Source organism: Cygnus atratus, chromosome 3 (assembly GCF_013377495.2).
Source record: "Cygnus atratus isolate AKBS03 ecotype Queensland, Australia chromosome 3, CAtr_DNAZoo_HiC_assembly, whole genome shotgun sequence".
Classification (NCBI taxonomy): Eukaryota; Metazoa; Chordata; class Aves; order Anseriformes; family Anatidae; genus Cygnus; species Cygnus atratus.
In genome coordinates, this window is record NC_066364.1 from 92292667 (window position 1) to 92308840 (window position 16174).

The 16174-nt window shown below is 41.8% G+C and overlaps 1 protein-coding gene across 1 annotated transcript in view; it reads right to left on the reverse strand.

Annotated features, from left to right (window-relative positions):
• The window catches only part of EPAS1 (endothelial PAS domain protein 1), an 80669-nt gene extending 70363 nt beyond the window's left edge, over nt 1-10306 (reverse strand). The window contains exon 1 of the mRNA XM_035557921.1: nt 9959-10306. Coding sequence (XP_035413814.1) covers nt 9959-9984 — 26 coding nt within the window. The 5' untranslated portion in view covers nt 9985-10306. The remainder of the gene's footprint in view (nt 1-9958) is intronic.
• Between the last annotated feature and the right edge of the window lie 5868 nt (nt 10307-16174).

The following is a 16174-nucleotide window of genomic DNA, read 5'->3' on the forward strand; positions in this document are numbered from 1 at the left end:
CATGTTTGTTCCCAGCAAAGTTCATACCAGCTTCAAAGTCAATACTTTCCATAATTACCTAAGTCTGATAATACTGTCACTGACATCACCTGAAAAGTGCCTTATTTTGTCATAACGGAATATGAAAAACTAACCAAGAACAACAATGTGTAGTATCAGAAGACGTTCTGGTATTTGCAACAAGTCTTGGATACAAAGTCCGTGACAGTTAAAGTTTGGTACACTCATAGCAACATTTCCCATTTAAAAATGTAAAAATTCAGAGTTTTTTTTTCCCCTTAGTGTTTGTTAATGTCACAAAGACCTTTGAAGTATTGTGACAACAAGTAGCCAGTAACACCAAGAATTTACTCACAGAGAGGGCAATACAATGGTGAATGGACAGAGCTAAAGGACCAACAACTGCCTCTACAATGTTCTGAAAACAATGACTGAATGGGGCTGCTTTGTAGTTTATCATACAAATGCAAGTGCGAAGGCAACAGCGATACCAAGAGTTTAAGGACCATTTTATGGCATTAAAGACTTTAGATATGTTAAGGGCCGAAACAAAATACAAGGAATGTTCTTTAAGTATATTTCCACCACCTTTAAAAAACGTCCTTCATAAACACAATACTTCATCCTTCCTTCAGTTTATTTTCTAACCATTATTTATCTTATATATTTTAAAGGAAAAACACTATACAGTTACTTTTGAACACTATGAGATGACTTGGAGCAAAATTTTCAGCTCCTAAAAGATTTTTTCCAGTACTGTGATTTTAAGAAGTTAATAAGGACTCTGACACTGTAAATTAGCAAAATCTTTCCCTTTCAAGAAAAGAAGGGCAATAGGGCACATTTTTTAGATATCACTCAACTAAATCGGGTCATTGCATTGGCTTCTTAAAATGCAGTAATTCAGCAAGCCACCTTCTGTACATAAAACAGTACATATTAAGGGACTCAGAACCTGACTACCTAAAGAAAACGTATGTACTAGGCCAAAGGTGGATGTCACCTAGGATCTGTGTATTTCAAGATATTATTGTATTTGTTACTTAAAGCAACAGCTTTTGTGGGAAAGACAAACATTTCTATCTCTCACCATACGCAGGCAGGTTTTCAAGAACGTGACTCTAAAATTATCAGTCCTTTGAGAACAACCAAGTTAGAAATTTGGCAACACGCTTTTTTCATCTCTTCCGCATTTTGACTTTCTCATTCGTAATGTCACAAGTTGCTGATGTGGGCTGAGGGTGTACCTTTCTGCTATGTTTTCCACTACATTAACGTTTTTAAAAATCTGTTGCCATAACCAAAGCTAGAGAAGACCTTTGTCATCAACGAGTCACTCTTCCTGCCTAAACCAATCCAAAGTCAACTAAATGTTTTCATCAGACCCAGTAATTTGTTTGAGCAATTGCCATTTTAAAAAGACTGTGACTGTTTTTAGTTCAAGGCCTCAAGTGACAAAGGCTCCATCAGAAGTTCAAAAGGAATATTTAGTATTTTGGTTTATTGGACAAACTTAAAAAGAGTCTACGCCAAAGGAAGACTGGAGCTTGATTCAGGTCAAGCCACCAAAGCAGATTTATGCATGTGTATCATGGCTTTCAGTAAAAAAAAAAAAAAAAAAGAACATCTGAAAAACCATAGAAATTAAGTCAAACACCAAAAAGAAATCTGTTACTGTAAAGAGATTAAACATTATCTAAAGCCTCATTCAAGCTAAATTTAAATTGTCTAGTTCTAGATGAGCAATAGAGTGCAACACAGGAATTCAGAAAGATAATTAAAATACAGTAAAACTTAAAAAACATTTAAGCACTCTCCTTTTTTTTTTTTTTTTGAGAATTTCTCAATCCCATCCCTTCATTTTAATCTACTATGAGCTCTCATTTCCTCCTTGGAAAATTATTTTCCAAGAAAATATTTATTTTTACAGAAAACATTCATTTGAAAAAGCACCCAGTTCCACCAAGTACGAGTATAGCTCTTCCAGTGGTTAGTAACCCACTGTTAAAAACTTTGTAGCTTGTATGTTGCCTTCATTTGCCTAACTCTAACCAAATGTATTTTGATATATTAGAATATGAGTAACAAATATTTACAATAGATTAAGTTCATGTTTCAGCCATTTGAAATAGTTTCTGAATGATCCTAGTAATCTTACTGCACATATATCTCCAGACTGCTTGCTATCAAGTGCCTTACGTTACACCCACATGATTCATCCATTAGCAGAGTTGCTCAGTTTTATAAAAGAAAAAACACCTCTCCATACTCCTACTAATTTTAGCCCCTTGTTAGATAACACAATTTCCTGAAACATGAAAAAAAAAAAAAAGAGGGTGAGCCTGCTCAGACTCTAGTTCCAAAATGTTATTTGAAAAATTTTGTAAAAATACTTGAACATACACAGTGACTCATATCCAAATGTAAAGGGATGCTGCACTGCTTGAAACTTTTGTCCTGGTGGGTCTGCAAAAAAGGGAAAGAAAGCAACAGGAACATAGAAATTTTTGAAAAGAAAAAAGAAAATCAAAGTCCTGAGGTGGCCAACAGAGAATAGATACTTTGGCACACACCACTGGTAGCTTTTCTCTGGAAGCAGCAGCAGTAGGGCAGCCCACTGGAGTAGCTCAGTAGCAGTGAGACAATGGGAATGAGATGGGGTTCATCCTAAACCCTGAGATGGATACAGGACAGCAGCCAGATGTGTGACAGCCACTCCAGCACCATCACCCTGTGTGCCCACCGCCGTGATGCCATGGCTCTGGCTTCCAGGGACAGCCCCCATACCAAGACCAGCAAGACATCCAGGATGTTAGATAGGTTGTGGGCACACACAAGTGGCAGGTCAGGAAGGTCTCATGGGGTGTGCTGGTCAACAGAGTAGCCCCCTCTAAGCAGGGAAGCGCTAGCGGTTACACCGGTGCAAAAGGGGCAACAAATTATTTTTTGAGTTCAAAGAAACTTAAGGCAGGTTTTACACCAGCTCTGATCCCTAAGAAACAGTATCCTCTTCCCATCACCTATTTCATAAACATGTCCTTTATCTTACAGATCTGATGTACTGAAGCAGATGCTTGTGGGGAACCATCACTCCTAACTTCACCTGTGTTTTACCACATATGCAACTGTAAAATAAGCACTGCCTTCACAGAGCAAATGGTAGGTGACCTAATCTCTGCTACACCTAGCTGGAAAAAATAGTTGAGAAGACCTAGCAGTCGCTGTGAGTTATCATAAGATCTTGGTGGGGCACTAACTCTTAGCCTTACTGACGATATAGCAAGAAAACAAACAAACACAAATATCCTAGCCATATATCCCATAAACAGCCACAGCCGTGTTGTTCTCTCCTTGATGACTCTACTTTACAGCCCATGTGCATTCTGGCCAGGTTTTTAACTCATGTGGGTCACTGGTGAGATTGAGGGATGGGCCTCAAGAAGAAGCATGGACAAGACATATATTTAGAGATGTGTTCCCTTCTCCTGTATCTTGTTGGAAACATCAATAAATTGTTGAGATATTTATGAAAAAGTCTGTTTAGTTCTACAGATACATGTTGAATACTTGAGATTAAAATATATGTTGTAAATGTTTCTTTGCTTGAAAGCAGATCGCTATCTAATGCAAACACAGCAGGATGAAGAAATATTTTTAACTTTGTATTAAGAATGAAAGAAAAAATGCTAAGGACCTCTATTATCCTGTTTTTGTCCCACTTGGAAGCAGAAATAAAAAAATATATATTTTTTTCCTTCTGCTCAGATAACTTATTCATAACTTCTGCACATAACATTCATAAATCTGCAATAAGCCAGTATTAATCGCACACCCACAGGCTAACATAAAGCATTTGTAAAGTTTCTGAATTTTTCAGACAATCTTTTTGGAGGCAACACCCTAAACATTTCCCTAATCAAAGAAAACTGCTGATTCCACATATTCACGCACAGAGGAAGGGTCAAGACCAGGGCACCTCTTTGACTGAAGATCAGACATAAAAATTCAACTAAAGCAACTTTGCTCTTGCCTGACAAAACATTTGATGAGTTTCTATAGAATAGAATATTGAATATTTGCTGTGTCATGTAATGCACTGGACAGAGAAGCATAATGGATACTTTATCCTACTCCAAACTCCTCGTAATAGCAGTCAAGTAAATTAAATTACAAGTCTAACTGTTTTAAGAGCTAAATATGCACATTTAATCAAAATATATTATGATAGATTTTGTTTCAGCTTAATTTTCTAGAGCTAAATAAAGTCACAGAGGAAAAAAACAAAATCATAATTAGATTTGAGCTCAAGAAGTAAAAAGCGTAATTAAATGAGAGTTACTTTGGAACATTACTTATTTATCAGCCAATTGGCCTACTGTACTTCATTAAACTACTTTCTAAATGCACAGTAAAATAGTTTCCTATTTAACTTACTTCAGAAAGAGACACCATGAAAAGTAGCCCTGTAAATCCAAGAAGGCAGTTATTTCTTCTTATGTAAGCAGTCAAGTTTTTACCCTGAGCAGTTAACTATTATATTCCCTTTTAAGCAAATAGAGCACAAGACTGAAAAATGATGGGAGAAAAAATAAAATAAAATAAAATAAAATAACCAGCTTCACAATAACCACACTTGCAGTTTTGCCTAATTTAAGAGAAAGGTTCTGCCATTTTTCCAACTGCTAGGAGTAAAAGTATTTTTAACTACTAGGATATGTATACATGGCACTATGAATATTGGTGTAATTAAGAGAATAGGATCATTGGATTTCACATATAGCTTTAGAGGAATAAAAACTTTCCATATATCCAAATTATTTAAATTCAACCTGTTCTTTGTTTATTTGCTTACTCTAATTTTTTTTTTTGCATTTGAAACTAAAGCATATGTATCATTGCTCAAGTAGAGTGACAGATTTCACTTAATAGATCCCAGTACAGTATTTAAGTCTTTGTACAGTAAATACTCTTTGTACAGCACATTTAACCAGTGCTTTTTTGGAAAAGCTACGCTGAAATTTGACACAACGTCAGAATGCCAACTGTTATTGTTTTCATTAAGGCCTCTTCTTCTTTGCAAACCAGTTTACTGCCCTTGTCCCGCTGCCAATGTTGGCTGTCTCACATGCACGAGACTGCCTCCCATGATAACAAATGATTTTAAAATTCAGAATCATAAAAAAAAAACAAACACTCTTTTTTCTACAAAGCTCTTGAAGATGTGAAAGTTGACTTTTAGAGAATGTGATTCTATACTTGGCTGTAGATAGGTAAATTTTGGCAAAGATTTAAGCAATGGAACCTTTCTATCCCCACCACATCTAACAGCAGTTCCTACCTGGAGCCTGAAAACTAAAATACCTAGTGTTTATGAATCCATCATAGTAAAATACATTATAGAGAAGCAGAGAGACCCATTTTTAATGTTCTTGATGGAACTCTTAAATTAGCAGCATAATCCCAAAACTTCTATCAGTGAAGTACCACCAATAAGCAAGATATTCCCAATGAGTCAAACAGGATAAATGTGATAGAATACAAACAACATCTTAAGATGAAGTAAAAAAGAGATGACAACAGAAGATGCTATATCATATACAGCAGTCGTAGATAAACTTGTTCTTGGGATAAGCGCTACACATGAACAGAACCGGCCCTTGTGGCATCTGTGCAATGCACAGATCCTCAGGAGCTCAGGTAACTTTGGGAGGATTGCACACACCAGGAAGCACTCACACTGCACACCAAGCCATCCAGCCCTCATTAAGCTCAAACACTTCAGCTCCATGGATGTGAAGCCACAGTAGCTGGGCAGCTCAAGTCAAGCTTTTCCAAATAGGCCAGGGCACCCAAGTCAGAGCTCAGCCCAACCTCTGCTATGTGACACTGCTGGCAGAAGGGGATGTACCCACGTGCAACCTATTGTTCCTCACTCCTGTGCCCTTTGGCCACCCCATGGTAGAAAAGCCCTTTCCACATCTGTAGAAATACAGAAAGGGTGGTTAATGCAGAAAGCAGGAGGGCCAAAATCAAAATGTCACACTCAAGACTTCTCAAAGGATTGGTGATGTCATTGCCAGTAACTTTTCAATAAAAACTTCCTCTCAAGCACTTGTAATTGTCACAGTAGGCCTACTGGAAGAATTTCCAGCTCAGGTGCCTACTACTCTTCACTTTACCTTCTTCCAGAGAGAATAAACTAAAAATCACTGAGTTTTGAATTAGAATGAGAAGGGGAATATGCTGGGTCCTTCAGAACTGGTAACTAGCCTCTGGACAGAAAATACACCAGCTGCAAACATTTCCAACTTCCCAAATTGTTCCACAACATAGACCAATATTGTACAATGTGCATAGAAGCCATGTGGGTCAGAAGGTCCCATCCAGACACGGTAGCAGACGTCCAGTCACTCTGCAGTTAAACTGATGAGTATTGATTGAGTGGCCCCGGTCATTGAAGAAGACCTGTATGCTATGAAGCACCTGCATTTTTGGTGCTGAAGTCCAAACTTCTTGTTAACATACCATAAACAGATTGCTCATCAGGAATTCAGGAGATGACATTTCCTTTTGGAAACTCCAGTAAGAAAAAATGTTGGGCAGATGTTAATGCTGAAGCAATCAGAAGTGAATTAAATACATGCGCCACGTATAGAGAAATGTTGAGCAATAATAAAACTTGAAAAAATTGTAGATGAGGTCAAGTAATCTATGTAACAGTCTGCTGAGGAAAGTGTTCAAAGCTCCATCATCTGAAGCATGTAAACTGAGGTTTACAGGAATATAAGGACAAAACTACAGTGGCAAGTGGATGACCTAATCGTCATCACGACATAACAGATAAGAGGCACTATATCAGACAATAGTGACACCCCTTAAAATAGAAAGCATGCTGGGTAGCATAAAGCTGAGAGTGTACATTTCCTGAAATCTGCAGTTTAACACCTTGGCACATCGAGACATTCGCATTTCCTGGCATCTGAATGCATCCATTAAGAGCAAGTGACTACCTGAGCTCTGGAGAGCGGTGCTGTCAGGCCTGTTTCCTCATCCTGAGGAGGAACAGCCAGGAGTGACTTCAGAATCACTCTCCTGAAGTAAAGGTAAGTGGAAATTCAGGCACAAAGTGTCTCATTGGAGGAGCTCAACAAATAATAAAGCCAAATATGAAAGAGTAACTGAAAGCAGTTAGTTATCTAGTCATTAACTGGGATGAATCTCATTTGTTTACTCTCTGGATAAGAAGTTAAACAAATTTATATAACATTACAGCCTTTGGATCACAAAACTAGACACTTTTTTTTGAACTTTGGGACCAAAACAGTACTTTGTAGTTATATGGGAACCACTATTACAGAATCTCACTAAGCTGCAAAACTGGCTTATTTCTCATACTACTAGAAAACAAACATAAACCCCACAAACAACACAATTACAAAGCCCAGATGAAATTATGTATTCTACGCGCTGGTACCTGATTCATCCTGAGACTGCTTTCAAACTTTTCTCAAACATAAGCTGTTGTCCTTCCAGAACAGTCCATTTAACAAACCATCCATTCCTAACAAAATAACAACTTCCCTCAAATAAAATTAACAAAAACACATGGTGACTGAATAATTAAAGAAAAAAAAAAGGATATTCTAAAAGGCTGTCCCCATGGGACCTCATTACGAATTGTTATTGTGCTGCACATGATCATAAATACAGATTTTTTTTCCCGCTTTTATTATTTTATCAAAATGAGTTTTACCCTTTCATTACTCATCCATTTCTCAGTTTTTAATTACTGACATTGAAAGAAACATCAGACTTTGTTATTAAGACTATGTAGAGGTAACATTTTTGTTGATTAAAAACAATAATCACATTAATCTCAACTCGGTACCTCGTACTAACTTTAAAAGTAAGAAATGACCATAGTTAAATGTGCTACAATGTTTGTTGCAGAGAAAGCAACTGCTCTTTTCCATTGACAGACAGAGTTTTAAATGAAAACCTGAGGATGCTCTTCAACTTAAATGGACCATTAAAAGAATCAAAGATTATCTTCCACAGAGTATCTGCTTAACAGTAAGAGAACTGCTCTTCCAAACATGTTCCAGAGCTGCCTGCAAATCTGGTAAACCAGATTACCCCCACCACCTTTTCTCCCTGAAATTGATTTATAAACACTATTAGCAAGTCAGGTTAGAGATCCCAGCTGTACATCTGGATAGAAATCAAGCAAATAATAAAACAACTGTTGAACTCAAGGCAATAAATCTATTCTGTAATAGTACTGGAAAATTAAGAAAATATATACTCTTGCTTCAGTAAGCTACAGAGTACTCCAGTAGCGAGGTACATGTTCGCACGGCCAGGGAGGCGCTGAGCGTGCTATCTTCAATCACTCATGTGATACTCTCCCAGTTCTTTCACAAACATCAATTTACACAACAATCCCATGAGCCAGATAACAACTATTAGCCTACTTCTGTGAGAGACAGAAAACTGCCAGTGGAATGTCACAATATTTACGTGAAATTGAGGACAGAGCTGGAATTAGCATTCGAACGCTCCAAGTTTCTAGTTCTGTGAAGTTTCTATGCTGTATCTTAAGAGTAGCTCTACAGGGCACTTCAGTGTGCTGTACTGAAAGATTAGACTCATTCCCTTACTGTGTTTGAACATAAGAGGTTAAACCCGAAGAGATTAAGAATTGCTCATAAAATGAGGTGATAGGATAAACGCATAGAGCCGCGTATTCCCGGTACGTATACTATTTCATTCTTCTAGTTCCCATAAACTCCTATAACACGTTCTTACGAGCGCATCTTACTGCACTGTGATTGTTTACTCTCTCCAACAAAAGACCTCCACAAAAGAGGTAACGTACCCACGTTTTATACCCTGAGCAGAAGCCTGATGCCTAGAACAAAATATGATTGAGGTAATTCTCTAACAGCGTTTGATAGACAGAGACTGGCTACATGGGAAACGTATGGGATGTACGACGATAGCTCCCCTATTCCGTGGTCATATGGTGACTCAATAAAAAAGCAGCTATTCTACAAACCAAAGCCAGTGTTTACTGCATCATCAACTGGAAAGTACACATGACAAATAACAAGATAAAATTCTTACTCGGTAAATCATGTCTTTTATGAACACAATCTCCAGTCAGAAAAGAAGAGCAACCTGAGCCAATAACAGGGTCAGCCCTGTGCCTGCCTGTTGTATAGAACAGCCCGAATAAACACCCTGTTGTGAGACTTCGCGGACCTTTATTCCCCTGCTTACTCCTCACCCTTATCAGCGCCCTCGCTCATCCCCACGACGTGTTTACTTTCCTAACTCTCCACCTGCACCTCCTACGGTAGGGATCGCGGCTGGAGCTCCATGTCCAGCCTCCGGGGCCGGCAGAGGGATTCTCCGGCAGGACTCCAGCCCTCCAAGCCGCTTTTGCTCCCTTCGGAAAACCCGCTCCGGCGCAAGGCATCGCCTGCCTCCCCGCTCCTCGGCCCGCACCGGACACCGGGAAAAGCGGCCGGCAGCCGGGGGGACCTCCCCGGGCACCCCAGGGGCTGCAGCCAGGAGGAGCCGGCATTGATTAGAGATTTATTCCCGTGCCCACGGTCCCCCCGCAGCCAGGCCTTTGCAGCCCCCCTGCACGCCGGGCTCGGGATGCTTCCCTTAAAACACTTCGTCCTCCGCTACGAAACTCAGCGGCAGCCCCGCAGCCGACGGCAGGGGGGTCACCCTGCCTTCAGCCCCTCCGGGTGCACCTGCCCGGGGATGGGGACAGAGCCGGGGACATCGCTCCGGGTGGCGGCGGCCGGCCCCGGGGCGGTGGCAGCGGGACGGGCACCGCCGCTCCCCCTGCAGAGGAGCCCAGAGGAGCTGAGCGCCTCTCCCCCGGCCCCCAGCTTCTTTTCCACACCTCGGGACCCCCCCCCCCCCTCCCGCCACCCCTCACCTTTTCTTCTCCTTGTCAGCTGTCATCGCGGCGGCAGCGGCCGGCTCCTGCGCCGCCTCTCGGGCCGGGGCGGGCTCAGCACCTGCCCGCGGGGCTCGGCACGGCTCGGCTCGGCGCACCGGCTCGCCCCCGAGGCGGGCGTACAGTCTCAGGACACTGCCGAGGATTGTACGGCCCGCCCGGGGGTGGGGGGGAAGCAGCGACGGCGGGCAGCAGCGGCCGGGTGGCGGTGTCGGGGCTGCGCGGCTCGGCGCCGCCCGCAGAAAGTTCTCACTTTAAACCTTGGGCCGCCGCCGGCCGCGGGGGCAGGGCCGGCCCCTCCGGCACGGCCCCGGCCCGGCACGGCTCGGCCCCGCCCGCCCATGGGGCCGGCAGGGCGCTGCCGACGAGCCCCGGCCTCCCCGCCCCCGGCCCCGGGGTCAGCGGGACCCACCCCTGCCCCTCCTCTGGCGCCGGGACACCCCCTCACAAACCGGCCCCGGGACCCCGGCCCCGGGACCCCCTCCCCAAACCCCGTTTACTTTCCCGTTCTTCCAGCTCGCCTTATTTCCCTGTCCATAATAAGGCGGGCTGAGCCCCGTAATTCCCAGCGCCTCCCGGCCGGCCTGGGGGCGCCGCCGCACCTACGGTAAAAGGGGGACTCCCACCACCCTCTAAACTAAATAAATAAATAAAGAAAATACACACGCAAAAAATAAAGGATTTTCTGGTACCCGCAACCCCCCCCGCCAGCCCCGGGCTGCGCGGTGCCGCTGCCCCCACGGTGCACCGCACTTGGAACTCGCAATTTGGGGTTTCTGCCTCCGCCTTGCTTCTCGAGTTCGTTTCCTGGGCTGCGTGGGGGTTCTGCTGCCTAAACTTTCAAAAAACTCGGGGTTGTTGGAAACACAGTGAGGTAGGGCTGCGCGGCAAGCTCAGCTCCTGATAGCACTTGCTACAGGTTGCTGGAGTTAGGGTCAACATAAAAATGAAACCACAGGTTCTCTTTGCTTGTTTTACATGAGAGGAGCTAATCTTTCTGGACAGGAGATTATGAGATTTTTTTTTTGAGATTGTCCTTCATCACAGTAACGAATTCACTCACCCTCATGTTCTCCAACACTTACACTTGCCCATCACCAACCCAAAGGCACACCTTCGCACTAAGCTGTGCGAGGCTTCCTGTACTTCTGGGAAATGGAAGTACTGCAGGCAAAATGAGCCAAACTAGATTTATTCCTCGGTTATTCAAATTTGAGCAATGTCCCTGGGCCGTATCATAGGCTGCTTTGTGTACAATGGGTCAGAGGTTTTTCTCTTTCATACCATACGAGTGTTTAAAGAAATGCATTTGGGTTTGAATTTGCATATGCTGTTCTCAGGTCTGAAAAGAGCTACATATGCTTACACAGCAACAGCCTAATTATGTGGTAACAGGTTTTTTTTTTTTTTCCTTCTTGTTATACAACAGAACCTAAACAAAAGAAACCCACAAATATTTAAAACCTAAGTAAACTTAGTTAAACAGAATTTGTGTATGCAGGACTAAATTTAACCTTCTGGGAATAAAAGAATGCAACAGGATCAAAGAGCCAAGTCACTCATTTCCTAGATTAAATAGACCTCTTCGTCCTTCATTGATCTCTGCTGATGTCAATGCTCCTTGCTGTATCTTAGAGCACTTCACTTGGATAAACAACTTGCCTTCAAAAATCAGACAAGAAAAGCATTTAAACTGGCTAAATCTAAACCACTCAGTAAATTTCAAATATTTCAGGTCCAGCCCATTGGCCTAGCTCTTGTTGGCTCTGCCCACATGGACCTAGTGTAGTTGATTAACAGCCTAAACCTCTCATGCTCTTGACCAGTGAGGTCTGAAAGTGCTTTCACAATCATAGCATTTGCCTCTGAGCACCACCTGTGCTCCTCTGTGGAGAGGGGCTGGTGGGCCTTCAGGGCAGAGCTGTGTCCAGCAAAACCATAACCTTGCTGCTGAGTCGCTAAGGTAAAGCGAGTGAGACCGAGCCGTTCTTGCAGCTCCATCACAATGTCAGTTCCCGAAGCTGTCTATACTATTGTTTCTGGCAGCTGAGCTCCTCACTTTGATCACAAGGCAAACAAATGTCCTGCCTTCTGGAGCTTACTTGACTTGTTAATTCCCTCCCTTTCCCAGGACTACTCAAGGAGGGAAAGATCAAATATATTTAATAGCATTGTCACTCTACTCAACCCATTCTGTGACAATCCTGGCTCATGGCTCCTACAGAGAGAGGCAGGAAGATTTTGCCTTGATGGAGAACACTAGAGAGAATCACAAGAGTTTATTTTCAAATGCACCTCATTACTGCTTTAATCTTCTTTACTGACACTCACTATTTATTAACAGTAGTGTCCACCATAAGGTGGACTTGCTCTGGTCTTAGACTCTTGGAAGTTTCCATAGGAGCCACACTGGGAATGAAATTACTTCAGAGAGATGCCATATGTAATCTGCAGGAGATGACAACTTCCAGGAAAGCCAAGAGAAACCTCAAACAGTTTTGGTTCAAGGCAGTAAACACAGCTTGCCCTCTCAATTACTATCATCATTGTATGGGCTCTTTCTGTTTCATACTCCTATATTACTCCTTACATTTTATCTCATATTTGCTACATTTTGCAGCTAGCTTATAGGCATCACTCGGAGGAAAGCTCACAGAAGAGGAAAAAGTACTCAGAAAACATGGTTAGCTTCTGTTTTCCCCACCCTGTGAAGGTTTACAGCAGAATCAATGTAACAATTCATCTAGATGTGCTTCCTAGATCCACAGATTTCTCTGCGGTCAGTGAAAATATAAGCAGTTTTTTTGGTCCCCTCTACTTTGGGAATTATAGGAAGTGCCCCACATTGCTCCCATGTGAATTACTCTAGAAATGATATAGGAACAGAAAGTTCTTGATTTCCTAAGAGCAATCTTCAGATGAGAGGCATTGGAAATGACTCGTTACCATCTGCCAGGATAACAGTGGTTTGTTCTCAAAGTGTCCCTCAAGTCAACAGGGACCAGTTTATGTCAACTGCTTTTGGACTAGACTCTAGGGATAAAACAAATGGAAGACTTACAAAAATAAAGCCGTGTTGTGTTAGCAAGTTTCATGATTTACCCTCAGGTCAAACTGCACTGAGAAATTAGAAAATCTGCATACGGCAGGGACTAGGCCACTGGAGCTCAACTCATCCTTCTGGTGTGCCAAGGCAGGAACACCGCATCACCCAAACAAGGAGCAGGCAAGCTCCTGATTACTGCCCTTTATTCTGAAACACACCACTGATTTAGGACCAGTTATGCTACATGGCGTCTTCTCAGGATATACATATGTATGTAATCAACCATCCAAATCAGTGCGTGTGCCAATTTGAATGCGCATAGCTATCAGCCACGAAGGAAGAGCACTTCTTGGACTCTGTATTATGCATGCATGCTACTGGCACCTGTATTTACTAGAAAAGTATTGGTAAAACATACAGACGTTCAAGATTGTTCAGCAATTAATGCTCCAGGGCAGTCAAAAGAATACATGGACACTCCATGTCTTTCAAGGGAGGCATTAGTATTAAAATTAAAAACAACTTGAGAGGTTGAAGTGTTTCAGATTCATAAGTAATCCCTGGTCATTTTCTTTCTTTTTCTGGCTCCTCAACACAACCAGAAAGTATGACAACAAAAAGTTGAGGCCTGTAATAACAAACAATTGTCTTATGGGAAAGGGGAGGGGAGAAAGGAGAGTCCTGTTATTGCAACACATCTGATCCTTTGAAGAAAATAGAAGAGATTCCTCACTTACTCATACCAGAATAAGTTACAGCCACAGAACACTATTATATGTGATAGCAAATGAGACAAAAAATATATTAACCTTCTGAAGGGGAAAAAGTGGTAATTGTAAACTGGATAAAACACAAAGCTCCATGGGACAAGGTGGAGACTACTCAGATGGAGATGTAACAAAAATGCCTGAGCTGGAGTGCAAAGAAATAGTGTTTCTTAGTCACCAGTCACTTATGCTCATTTACACCTTCTTTCATGATTGCTGGCCCACAGTACTTCCTGCACAGTCAGGAGCTGGGCCCTTTCTTCACACAGCAGCACCAACCAATTATCAGTGGTAAACAGGAGCTCAGCTAGCAAACGTGGACTTTCTTAAAGATTTCTTTGCCTTCTGTGTAGTTTAATACTAGAAAGGAAATCGGAAAAAAAAAAATAGAACTACCAACAATTTATAACAGCACTCACCCCTGTTGCCCTACGCAGAAAGCAACGCACTATAGGCAATACTGTAACTGCTAGTGTAAAGTGCTATTTTGAGGGAACACATGCAGATGTAACTCAAAGCTTCTAAATACTAGGAGCACACCTTTGAGCAAGGCTCACTGATAAGCTCAGGGATTTTGAGGCATTGATTACTTACAGACACATTCCAGGCGTTTCAGTCATCACACTCCCATGAAGAAAAGACATGATGGCCAAAATGTAGGGAATGTACCTGTAAATATTAAAAGGCTTAAAATTACTCAGCTTATCTTTCAGACTTTTTCAAAATTACATACTGGGGATGTCTCAAACTGATCCCAAGCAAAGGTGGTAAAACAAAGAAAGTGATGTGTTGTAATAGGACCAGCTGGAAAAGAAAACTGATGATGAATATGTACACAGAAACACTCCTGGCTTGGTACTGGGAACTATCATTTTGAAATTTTGGGAAAGCTCAATCAAGAAACCAATCCAGCTTGCTAAATGAAGAAGGCTTTTATTTTGGGTTTTTCCCCTGACCTTCAATAGCATATTATTTAGAAATACTGATTCACAGCTACATTTTTGTTTGCGCTTCAGCTACATTTTCTTATTGACTTGTAAAGAGTGAAGGCTAAATACATCATTTAGAGCACAAACAACTCCAATGCAGCCAGGGCAACCACCCCAAACCTTAAAAACTTAGGGCACATGTTAGACTACGGCATACTAAAAAACAACCAGAAAGAACAACTAAAACCAACCAACATCCAAAAACAAACAAATGAAAAAAAAACACATACACAAAAAAACCAACCACCAAATAGGAGAGAGTAAAGTCTGGAAATACAGAACTTTACTGCATGCTTTTTGATACATAAGGCAGTAGTAGTTCGATTTAATGAAAATAAAGTATGAGGCAGATATAGCCTTCATTTACAGAAATTCTAACCCAGTGTTTCTGGAAGATAGGCACCATATAGATGTACCAGTAATCACCACCTCCTACTCGATTTTAACCCATTTACTTTGTCCCCCGCCATCCCCCACCAGCTGCCAGCCCTCGTGTCAGGCAGCAGAGGTCTGCAGCCGCTTGCTGCTCCTCGACAGTAGCTCTTCGAAGGAAGCACAACTGAGGGATCACCAGAGACAAGTTTTACCCAGAGCCAACAAAAACAACAGTAACATTCAGATGGGAAGGGAAACATTCCTCTCACTGGATTTTAAAAGCCAAATTTTGTAGCAATGTTTTTCATACTCATTACCTCCTATGCTCGTGAAACAGCTGTCTTCACACAGGAATTGCTTCTCCTATGTGAGAGACAGCCTCGTAAACATGAGGCTCTCACTCCCAGAAAGCACTGTGTGCTGGATAAACGTCCAAAAAGAGATGGGAAGATATGATTGAGAATTTTTGCAACATTGCAGCGATACCAGTGCCTAGTAGTTAACGTTCAGTCACTCACCAAATATTTATTTAGAGGCAGTGTAACGTGCTCACTGCAGAACTTTGAGTTTTAAAAAGAGCCAAGAGATTTTTCGCGCCTGTGTGTATTTTATTTTAGGAACCTAAATGCCATTGGAAATGCTGCTCCTAAATCTTTTAATCTGTGGCAGTTTCTTCTAGAGATTTGGGCATTGTTTTTATTCCCCAAAGACTCTAACTTTAAAGACCTCAAAAAGTGCTTGTTTTAAAATAGTCATTCTAAAATTACTGATGTTCAACAAAGGTACTGAACCTGTTAACCCTATGGACACTTGTCACCTAAAGAAGGTGACAAATTACTGTGAAACTGGAAAAAATCCCAAAATTCTCCTGACACTGCCATACTAAATGACAAATCCCTGCCCTCCAAAATACCAGCTTTTCTGGGAACTGGAAAACGTCATTAAAGAGATAAAGAATTTATCATTGCACACTTTGAAATTATTGCTCGAGCTCCTAGACTTCTAAACCTTTTCATTT